At 35.9% G+C, this 12,436-nt stretch overlaps 1 protein-coding gene across 2 annotated transcripts in view; it reads right to left on the reverse strand.

Annotated features, from left to right (window-relative positions):
- The window catches only part of Alg1 (ALG1, chitobiosyldiphosphodolichol beta-mannosyltransferase), a 167,788-nt gene that overhangs the window by 33,541 nt on the left and 121,811 nt on the right, over positions 1 to 12,436 (reverse strand). For both annotated transcript variants that reach the window (XM_090404825.1, XM_090404819.1), the window contains one exon: positions 4,090 to 4,128. In XM_090404825.1, coding sequence (XP_090260951.1) covers positions 4,090 to 4,128 — 39 coding nt within the window. The remainder of the gene's footprint in view (positions 1 to 4,089; positions 4,129 to 12,436) is intronic.

Genomic DNA, 12,436 nt, shown 5'->3' on the forward strand with positions numbered 1-12,436 from the left:
AAGCATTAAAATAAAATTCCAGCCAGCATTCTGCAATTCTTCACATACTATAAGCAATTCGTATTATAACAAATTAATATACAACACCAGTGAAAATGTGCTCTACAATAAGCTGTGATAAAGGGATGCAAGACTACAAGTCTTCAGACATATAGGGCTACTTGTTGCAGATGTCTTGTCATAGTTTGTTACCAAAAATCTGTCGTCATGCTCTTTGCAACTGATGTCTTGAAAACATTCCATTGGTTTGAAATACTGCCCAGAGCCTGCATACAACACTATGTGAGATTCCAAACTCTCTGGCAATATCAGTAATTCTGCAGCCTTCTTCAAGCTTTCCAATAATTCTTTCCCATGTGAAATCATCTAGATCAGAATATCTCAACCTTTCTAAGCCCAAGAACTAGTAAAATGCCTAAAACAATTCTATGGACCATTAAGTTATGTAATTGTTTTTTTAAATGTATGTGGGGATTACCAACATTTTGAAAAAAACTGTGCCTTTTATAACATAATAAATCTAAAAGCATGTAAGCATGTTTTGAATACATATGGAAACATAATAAGTTGGAAGTAAATGATTAAAAATGTATTATCACTGAACAAAGTTTTAATTTTTACTAAACAAATAAAGGTATCAGTTTCCGATTTGCTGTGGGTAAATGAATGGGTATGTCAGCGACGTTCCGCCGATATCCCCATTCATCTGCCCATACCGATTAAGCACACCTCACAACAACTTTTCTAGCATGATGATACCATGGGGAATGTCAGTGCCATCCCGCTGACACCTTCATTCATCTGCCCACAACGATGTTTATCTTTAATCTCCATTCATCTGCCCATACTCACGAACTTTTATTTTCATGCACTCTCTGATTCGACCTGCGACATCTAAACTGCTCCATTCACTAAGTGCGTTGTGAGACGAGGGAAAAATGTTGCTCTTATCTTACTCCATTAATCGTAATACTGATACGAATTTAACATCCATGGATTCCATCATGGATGATATCCCTTGTCCTGTCCAACCCATTCCCTGCATATACCCAAAAATTTCACTCAGAACATCCCAAAGCCATTAATGCCCCCCCCCCCCACACACACACACTTCCGGCCGATACGAATCACCTTATTTCCCTGATGAGTTTTCTATGACCAGCAAAAAAAATGTAAGACATCCTGTTATGTGAGGTCCTTCCCAATGTGTATAAACAGTCCAACCCACGATGTTAGTCACAAAGTGCCATCGAGTGGCTGGGTGCATTTTCCTGCCAGCGACCGTGTGCCGTATATACTGTGCACATGTGATTTGTACTAATCATGTTATGATGGTCGTTTTAATTATATCCGTCCTGTTTTATTCAGAGGCACAACAGTGGTCATCATAAATCTGGCAGATTCATTAATTGTGTGGTGGTTTTATTTATATCTGTCCTGTGTGCTGCTTGTATTCGTTACGTTGTGATGTGTGTTTCTGTACAATCCATGACCATACGGATGTTGTCTGCATGCGACGGAGTCGGTGTGCTCAGCCGCATATTCCAGCAAGCGACTGCATGAGATACGGGAAATGGGCAACTACCATCCTCACCAGCAGAGTTGAGCTTTACAGTGACATCACTTTGTGTAACTTTCGTTTTACCCCCAATTTTGTCCGATTTTGGAAATAGATTAATTCCAACACCAGTTTTTTTTTTTTCCCCTTGAATGCCTTTATTTTGTTGTAGGTATCAAGAACAGTTAAAGAATTTCCCTGAAGGAAGAGATTTACTTCATATAATTTCAAAAAAAAATGTCTGAAAGATAGGATAGTGTTGACAACCATGCTTCGTCAATAAGGAGTGATGCAAAATTAGAATAAGGTTCATTTATAAACAATAAAACTTTGTGCCTTAACTGAAATAAACTTGTTAGCACTTTGCCCCTGGAAAGCCAGCGAATTTCAGAATGAAGCAAAAGTTGTATATATTCACTGCCCATTTCATCACAGAGTACTGAAAACAACCTGTTATTTAAAGGTCAAGCCTTAATAAAATTAACTAGCTTTACAGCGTTGTATAGCACAGTTTTAAATTCTGGTGGAATTCCTTTGGAGGCCAACCTTTTCCTATGTATGAAACTATATACACGATTCATGTCCGGAGCCACTTCCTTGACCATAGAAACAACCACCAACTATACCTGCCATAAGGACGTGAACTCCATCCTAACAGAAGTCCATGCATTTTCCCCACTGGATCACTTTGTGTATTATGTAATTATTGAGAGTGTGAAATAATTCTTCTCCAGTTGTTCAGGATGACGAAGTTCTACAAAACAGAATATTGACATGAATGTTGTTATCATGTGCATATCTTATGTAGCATATTAACTGCGCATCATCTGTAACATCAGTGGTCTCGTCTATTTGTAACGCATAATAAGGGCTCTTCTGAACTCTTTCGATTAACTGATATTCTACGTCACAGCCATATCATTAATTCTGTGACCTACAGTATCATTGAAAGAGGAGTCAAATCAACATCTTTTAGTAACTTGTTGCCAAACATAGTTTTTATCACATCTTTTATAGCTGGAAGTAGCAAATTTTCCCCAATTGAATGAGATTTCCCTGTTTTCGCTATGCGCAAACTTAACCACCCAACCGGCCAACATATATATACGTCCAGGTTACCTTGGATGCAAAGTGCATATTAAAATTGTAATACCATTGATATTACATTGAAATATATGATGGATACGAAGTGTAGAGGAGTAATGTATTTTATCCATATTGACGGCGACATGGTTAAGAGATAGATGCTTCCAGTGCCTTGCTATTAATCAAACTCATGGGCAAAACTACATCTTTCCCATTATTTAATGTCACTAAGCATCACTGAAATTGGCTTTTTTTTTCTTTCTTTTTTTTCAATTTGCTTATTTTTCACATCACAATGTTTAGTTTCTAAATGTTGGAGTTTTGCAGGTTTCATGAACTCATTTGACAACACTTCATAACACCAAACACATTGAGGTTTCTGTTCACTTTCATCTCCACACCAAGTAAATCTGAATTCCAAACATGAACTGTTATATTTCCTATTGTATTTTTTCTTTGAATTGCTTGTTTCTTCTACTTTAATGGTATCAGATTTACTTGCCGTTACAACATACATATCACAATTAGGGTTAGCATCACCTGTTTCATTTGGGTAAACTCACGACATACTTTGTCCAAGTATCATTTAGCACTTCTGAAGGTATACTGAGCCTTGGTTGAAGGAGGAAAACCTTCAGTAATAAAAATCAATAAGGGCTCTTCTGAACTCTTTCAAAATGTGGATAACACATGTTCACTTCAAATCTGACAAATCAGCAAGGGAAAGCAGAAGCATAAAACTATATTGTTGTTCACTTCACCTCTCTTATTATTCATCATTTTGCCACTACAAATTATTGTAGTGCCAGAATCACGGGTAATAAAAGAGGGGTGAAGTAAACAGCAATATAGTTTTATTGTTTCTGCCTTTGAACATTCTGATGCTATTTGTTGGTTTTTTAAGTCTCCATTTGATTTCAATAATTTTTACTTGCTTATTCAATTTTAATTTGTTTGGATAACTAAAAAATATATATTTATTTAATTAATTTGAGTCTGCCTGAGGACCACCTGTCCCATCGTCGTGGGCCACTTGTGGTCTGCAGACCACAGGTTGAGAGACACTGATCTAGATGATTTCTGAGACATTACAAGACATCCAAGTTTGCAACTTTATTCCTTCAGAAAAAGAGCTTCCTTCAAACACAATTTGCTTAATGTAGCCTTTTGCCTTCTATCCTGTTGAGTACTACCATATGACCCCTTTGCATTCAATTTGAAAATTTGAATGTGTGCCTGCTTTTTACTCAAAATCATCAGTTATACAAATTGCCACAAGCTGATTCATCTAAATTTGAAGTTGCAATCTTCAGAAATAATATTCATCCTTAGGTTTTGGACACCAATGTATTATATTAATATCTTTTTTTTTCTTTTTTTTTTTCATTTGAAAACTGAGAATAATTACCTATGTTAATTTTTTATTTATATATATAAAAACATACCTTTCAGTGCTTCAAGAAGCAGTGAAAAATCTTCATCTTCTATTTAAAAAAAAAAAAATACTAAATGACAATGTAAATATGCGAGACACTTAACTGGTTCATACATTTTGCTTAAGCACTAAGGAAAATCTACGTCAGTATATAACAATCTAAATCAGTATAATTCAAATGAGAGAATACAGTAAAGTGATTAAGAAAATCATAAAGAAGTGTTTTGTTATGATTGACTGACAGTGACATGGGTTATCATAACTACTGAAACTAGAGCTGATTCTAGTATCTGAAACAACTAAAATTTTAATAATGATCTTGGATACCAAATTTCATTCAATTCCATCATCTGGGATACAATATAAAAAAATTTAACAACATATAAAAACATGCAATATTCTTTGAATCCACAAAGAATGTCATGTTTCAATAAAAATTTTCCTTTCCTTTCCTGTCTTCTTCCATTTAATCCTGTGTAAAGGAATATTCACAGCCTGTCCATCTTTACTTGCTATAAAGATGATCATGTGTAGAGGTTTTATTTTCAAGATAGATGTTAACAGATCTACCATTCTGTCCAAAGAAAACTAAGTTGAAGGCACAGGGGAAGGAACTTTATACACCCTAGGAGGATAAATGTGCAAGAGGATAAAGCTGATCCTTAGAATGGATGAAGGTTGATAGCTGGATGTATGATTTGCAGTTGCACGGAGATTATATTTGAAAAGAACTTCAGATGTACTGAAACTAGAGCTAGATATAAGATATGAAAATAGTTCTGCAGTGATCTTGTGTGGTAGACAAAGGAAGATATGTATCATTTTGTCTATGTTATAGTGAAGAACATAGCCAGCAGATAAAAAACTTATTTGTGAAGGTACTACCTGATTTCAGCTGTGTCAAACAAAAAAATCCTGGTTCTGCATAAGTGTTTTGAGGATGCCATCTTGATGGAATGTGACAGCATGATTGCTTATATAAGTATCTTCTGTGTGTGTGTGTGTGTAGGAGGGGTTCCTATAAACAGAAAAGGATAATGAACTATTTGGTAGTCATGCAATTAATTACCATGTATACCAAGAAGAGACAGTAGTTAATTTTTTTATAGCGAAGTGTATTTTTGGATGTTGGCTGTCTAAATGCACTAAAAATGTATCTATTATGTCATAAGATAGATAGACTATTGGTTTATGTGTAAATGTGTTGAGTACTTGTTTTTCTAGAGATTCTACAGAGGTTTTCTATAGAAATTGGCTCAGATTAGCCAACTGGCTAATTCAATCAACAGGCTAAAGGTTCAAATCCCACTTTGGGCGTGGATGTTTGTTATTGTCTTTAGGTGGGAGATGAATTTCATCAGAAAGTGTAAGACCACCACCCTGCTTATTGGAAGCCTGCAGTGGCTTGAAAAAGTTCTATGTTTGGTCTTTAGAACAGAGTTTGTGAAGTAAAAAATAAAGAAAAATACAAAATATACAAAAATATAAAATTAATAAAAAATAATTAAAAAAATTCTCAGCCCAAACTGTAGTACAAATGTACTACTGGTTTACAAAAACCTTTTTTGAGTGGGAGTAATGAAAAGAAAAAGATGTCTTTGTGACAGATGTAATATTGCAAACATTAACATTCCTACTAGTCAGGATGTATACATACTTTCAGCAAAACTTGGATATAATGCAATTCAAAAACAACTCGAAGAAAAATGCCAAAATGGAGAAACAAATTGAATCATAGACTATAAACAAGTTAAATTGGTGCAAAAATCAAGTGACGTCACTAGTAGCCACCATGGAGACCAGTATATAGAAAATGCATAGAAAATGTGCAAGAACCTTGCAGTCAAATATATACCCCACAGAACCTTGAATATCCACTTCACTAACATCCATGACCTTAACTCCAACCATAATGGTGTCCACTACGATCTTCAGTCTACCAAATCCCACCTGCTCTTTTTGGCAGAAACTTAAATCTCACCTCCCACCAGCACTATTCATCTCAACCTTCCGAACTACACACTCTTTAATTCCTTTCAACTGAACGCTTTAACATACTTTGCCAGAAAGCACCTGACCTGGAATTGCAACTCTGACCTTCTTTCATTGAAAATCTCCCTTCCCCACTCAAATTCACTTGCTCTCTCTATCACTCCTCTAATGCCATAACCACTCTGAGCTCTTTAATTTCCTCTCCTTAAAAATTTATTTTCTCCAATCCTACTTTCCCAACAGCAAAATCATCCTCCTAGGAGATTTTAATGTCCACAACATTAACTGGCTTTCCTCCTCCAGTTGTACAGATCTTGCAGGCAGAGATGCTGAAACATTTGCTATCACCAATGACCTTACACAAATAGTTCACATGCCAACCAGAATACCAGATAACCCAAACCACTCCACAAACACCCTAGATCTCCTCCTCACCAACAACCCTTCCAAATACACAGTAAATGTAGTGGGTCCCCTATGTAATTCCAACCACAATCTAGTGCTCATCTCCTCCCCCATGCAACAATACTTAGCAAAGTGGGACAATCCTATTACCTCGCCAACCTATTACAAAGAAAAATCAGAATTTTACATAAGGAACTCTCAACACTTTGTGGAGAAACTTAAAAACATTAAGCTATCCAAGACAGACATAATGGCAAGTCTTGATGTTCTATTCTTGTTTACAAACTTACCAGTCGAAGAAGTCATAGACATTATAAAAGAACTCTTTCCTAATAATATCATACAACTTTTTCATCACTGTCTTAAGTCCAATTTCTTCAAAGTCAACAACATTGTATATCAACAATTAGAAGGCCTAGCCATGGGCAGTCTCCCTGTCACCACCATGTGCGGACTTGTTTATGGAAAAATTAGAAAATGATATTCTAGCTAACATTACTCCAAAACCAACAGTCTGGTGGAGGTATGTTGATGATGTGTTTATTATCTGGAGAGAAAAAGTAGAAAGCTCACATGAGTTCTTAGAAAAAATCAACTCTTTTCATGACAAAATCAAATTTACTTTAGAGTTAGAAAGCAATCATCAATTACCTTTTTTGGATATACTTATCAAAAGATTAGAGAATGAAGATATTAAACTTACTATATATAAGAAACCCACAGATACTGGATGGTATCTCCATTATTCTTCAAATCATCATCAGACACAAAAATGCAGCATCATCCATATGCTACAAAACAGAGCCCACAACATAGTCACAGACGAAGAAGACGTACATACAGAACTTTCCCACATCTCCAAATCTCTATCTCAAAATGGATATCCTCTAAACTTAGTCAATAAAATGCTCTATAAAAACAACCTCCAGCAACAATGGATAGAAACTCAGTATGTATCAACCATTGTCATACCCTATGTTGGTTTAGTCTCCAATAAAATAGCTAAATTTTAAAGCCTTATAACATCAGAGTGGTGTTTAAACCGACTGCTACCACCAGACAGTTTTTAAAATCCCCTAAAGACAGTGTGCCTTTTTTCAAATATGCAGGTGTTTACAGCATACCTTGTACCGTGTGGACTATCCTACATAGGCCAAACTTCAAGCTTAGAAATTAGACAGAAGGAACTTCTCAATTTCAAACCACGCTATAGATTGGGATAACAGCTCAATGCCATATATGGAGGAAGATTACAGATGCTGAATATTTAAAGAAGCTACAGTGCTCCTACAAACAAGAAACAACCTTAACAGAAACCAAGGAATAATATTAAAGGATATATGGAAAAATCTTATTAAATCATTAAGTTTAGCAGAACTACAGTATGCCAAAAACTATGTAACACGTATTTATAATAATGACTGAAGCATGTCGCTTCATGTATACCATGTCACACAGTGCCTTCCAATTTTGTTGTCTAACCGTTGTAAACTGCTACTGTATTCCTTCGTTTTTTTGCATTTATTAGTTTTTTCCACCGTTAGTTTTGACAAAGCTAGTCTTGCTAGCGAAACTAGTCAACAAATTTGTACATGTGTATTAAACCTATGGTCTTATAATCCAAATATTTGTTTTGTGTTAATTATAGTTAATAAAGACCAAATATAATTTTCAAATTATATTTGTGTTTTAATCCTTTTCCTAAGTCAAGGGTCTTCAACTCATGGCCCACAGAGCTTTTTGCCGTGGCCTGCTGGTCATTTTGAAAAATAACTAACATTAAAATGCAATTAAATAAAAAATAATTTCAATTAAGCCAGCAACCCACTAAGCTATACTGCGGTATTTAGACGCCATCACTGTGGCGTCTACGAGTAAAAAGCATACATCAAGTGATTCTTGTCAAGTTTTTAATGAAAAATGGACCAATTTGTACCTTTTTGTGACGATCAATGATAAGTCAGTGTGTTTAATTTGTCATGAGTCAGTGTCAGTATCAAAAGAATACAATATAAAATGACACTATGAGACAAAGCATAAGTGCAATTTTGATCACCTTCAAGGGCGGCTTTGTGTGGACAAAGTGAACCGTCTCCAAATTGATTTAAAATGCCAGCAGGGTATGTTTAAAAGGCAGAGGGAAGAGAGTGAAGCATGCATGAAAGTAAGTTATGTAACAGCTGAAAAAATTGCTAAAAAATCAAAAGCCTTCTTGGACGGTGAGTTTGTGAAAGAGTGTCTCATCGCTGCTGGGGATATTCTGTGCCCAAATAATAAGGAACTGTTTAAAAAACTGAGTTTGTCTGGGGTAACTGTAGCACGACGTGTCAAAGAACTTGCCATGATAAGCCAGTGTGTTTAATTTGTCGTGAGTCAGTGTTAAAAGAGTACAATATAAAACGACACTATGAGACAAAGTATGTGTCCAATTTCGCTCACCTTGAAGGGCGGCTTCGTGTGGACAAAGTGAACCGTCTCCAAATCGATTTAAAATGCCAGCAGGGTACATTTAAAAGGCAGAGGGAAGAGAGTGAATGGCATTGAAGGAACTTTAAAAAAATGGTCATCTGAATTTACATGATATTCACTTGCTTTAGATGAGAGCACAGATGTGAAGGATACAACACAACTGGCTATCGTTGTCCGTGGCATTGATCAACAATTCAATGACAGAAGAACTGCTAGCACTTGTATCTATGAAAGGAACAACAAAAGACACTGATATTCTTGAAGCCACGAAGAAAATGCTAAAGCGTTTCGACCTCAGCTTAACCAACCTCGAGGGTTTGGTAAATGATGGTGCCCCTGCTATGGTGGGAAAGAATGAAGGGTTTGTTGCGCTGCTACGGAAAGTACCAGAACTAGAAGGAAAAGAATTCATCCATTACCAATGTTTAATCCACCAGGAGAATTTGTGCACGAAAATTATTGGATTTGAGAATGTCATGAAAGTTATTGGATTTGAGAATGTCATGAAAGTTATTGTGACTGTCGTCAACATTATTAGGGCAAGAGGATTGAATCATTGTCAATTCCAAGAGTATTTTCCCCAAGAGTGTGAAGCGGATCACGGTGATGTGGTTTATTATAGTGATGTCCATTGGTTGAGCAGAAGGAAGGTTCTTAAAAGAATCTTTGACTTAAGGAGCGAATACAGCAGTTCATGCAAACCAAGGGGAATCCGATTGTGGAATCTAACGATCTGAAGTGGATGAAAGACTTTGCCTTTGTGACCAACATCTCGTTGCATATGAATAACCTAAATACATGCCAACAATCCAAAGATCAACTGGTGCACACTCTGTTTGATCACAAAGCTTTTGTGGCCAAGCTCAAACTTTGGGAGGCACAACTCGCAAAAAAAGACTTAACTCATTTTCAGCTTCTCGCTGAGTCCAACTGTTCATCACTTGATGAATACGCTACAAAATTAGCCTGTTGTGAAGTGAGTTCGAAGAGAGATTTAGTGATTTTTGTAACCAACAGTCTTCTTTAGATTTATTTTCAATGTCATTCAGTATCAAAGCTGCCAAAATGCCAGGCTCGGTACAAATGGGGCTGCTTGAACTCCAAAACAATTCTTCTTTGAGAGAAAAATCATTCAATGTGCCCATGCTTATATTTTACAAAGACTACATTTCTGAGGATGCATTCCCTAATCTTCGCCGGCATGCTTTGAAGATGTGCACTTTGCTAGGAAGCACATACTTATATGAGCAGTACTTCTCCAGAATGAAGCATGTGAAGTCCAAGACAAAAACTCAGATTATGGACCAACATCTCGAGAATACTCTGCACAGTGATCCAACATTGATGCCAACATCGACAAGCTGGTCAAGGAAAAACATTGTCAAATTGCCCATTGACACTGTAAAAAATGAACGTTTTCTTCATTAAATTATCTTTTTTCAAGTATTGATTGTATTTACTTATCATAAACCCAAGTCCTACCTACACTCTTAAAGCTGAGTTTATTTTTATAGGATTTTATGTAAAGTATCAAATGCACAGTGTTCCTTATGAATCTGGAAAGCATCTTTCAATTCTAAACACCACAGTATAGTTTAGTGGCCCGTGGGCTTCACTGAAATTTTTAATGCGGCCTGCACTCTCTGAAAGGTTGAAGACCTCTGACCTAAGCAAACAAAGTTTGCATTTTGTGAAGTATTTTCATAACTAGTTCACTTCTATATAGAGGCCTTTACATCAATTGCCTCAGTATCCTACAATGCACAGTGCACTTATATTGGGAGATGAATATTGCCATCTATTACTATTCAGAAGAGTTTCAACCTTTACTGAGATCTCATCAGCAGGAGCTAGACCTACAAAGATACTGAATACTAAATCTATGTAGAAGTCATACATTTGCCATATACAACCAGTAAAATAGCAGATCACCATATTATAATACTCTGGATTGAAGATAGATGTAAAAAATTTTTCATTTGGGAAAAAAGAAAACTTTCTACAACTATTTCTGATCTAGAGTATTATAATAATATGGTGATTCAACATTCTAAGAAGGCTGAATGTATATCATGGTGCAAAGTTGATTATTATGATTTGAACTGATATTCTGAACAACTGCATGGTGCCTGAACTCTTACAATTCTATGGAAACAATAATGCTCTAACTCAAAAAAAGCTTCAGAAACATCTTCCTCGAAAAGGGGGGGGACAAACAAACAAAGAACTCTGGAATTAGCTTCTCTCAGAGAACTTGCAGCTCTCAATTTTGCAGGGTTGAGTTAAAATATCAAATCAAAACAACACCATTAAGTGGAATAGACTGAACAGAAAGCAAAGGATGTGTTGCATTAAAAATCAGATTGCACTTGGTCAGTATAAGTGTTTGTATTTATTAAAGCACTTATGAAGGTGTGCTGAAAAGTTGTGATAACAACCATGAAGGAATTCAGTCAAAACCATGTTCTAGGTGTTTATCGGAATTTTCAGCCTCCCCCCCCACATGAACAGAGAATATTACTGGTGTACAAATAGTTTTCAAAATACGAGGTACGAGGTGCAATCCAAGTTGTGGGACCCAACGGCGAAAGAGCTATCAGTTTTAGATTATATCTGTTCTTAGAGAATTAATGGTTCTAATGTCACATGTACTGACATTCTAAACAACTGTGTGGTACGTACCTTGACAATTATATCAAAATAATGATCTATTCCAAAAATTAACACAGCATTATACGACAGAATTTATTGAGTGATTGAGATTTTTTCAAGATGAATAAGGGATCCCTAACCATTCTTAGATGCTTCAGAGAGCCATTAATGTAAATGATCAGTCTTATATGCATTTGTGACACTTTATCAAGAACAAAGTCCAAGTGAAATATTACATAAAACTGAGTATTAACCCGGCATTAGTCAGGTGGCAGTGTCACAGTTATTTCTTTCTATATCCTTGGGGTCTGTGATACCCCATCTTCCTAACGGCGGGTTAAAAAGTTGAAGTGTTAAGGCAAGCATATAGTGCAAAAACAAGAGTAAATTTGTGAATGACGAAAAATGCAAGGACAGTTTGGAGAAAGTGATGAAAATGCAAGATATTCTATTCCCTCTCCTACCCTCCCTCTTCCACACCAATAAGGAAGGAATTTGTTTCATAAGAAATTCACAAATTCCTCATGTCAGAGCATTTATGAAAGGACATATATTGCAAAATAAAGCAACCAACAGCAACTGCTTTTGCTACAATAATGTGCTTGCTCACTTCACCTTCTGTGCACCAATTGCATGCAAAAATCTGAACATGCACATCCATCCTCTCTACTCATTCAATCTACTACACCTTTAGAATATTTTTTGTTCCTAAAAATAAAAATAAAGTGAAAAGAGCATTGTTTAATGATGTAGAAGTGATTAATCAGAATTGTTGATAAAAACAGTTACGCTTCATGAAACTGGCTATCCATGCATTAATAGTGAAGAGCACCTTTGTA

Source organism: Typopeltis vanoorti, chromosome 2 (assembly GCF_054136105.1).
Source record: "Typopeltis vanoorti isolate ZY-2024b chromosome 2, IOZ_Tvanoo_1.0, whole genome shotgun sequence".
NCBI classification, from domain to species: Eukaryota; Metazoa; Arthropoda; class Arachnida; order Uropygi; family Thelyphonidae; genus Typopeltis; species Typopeltis vanoorti.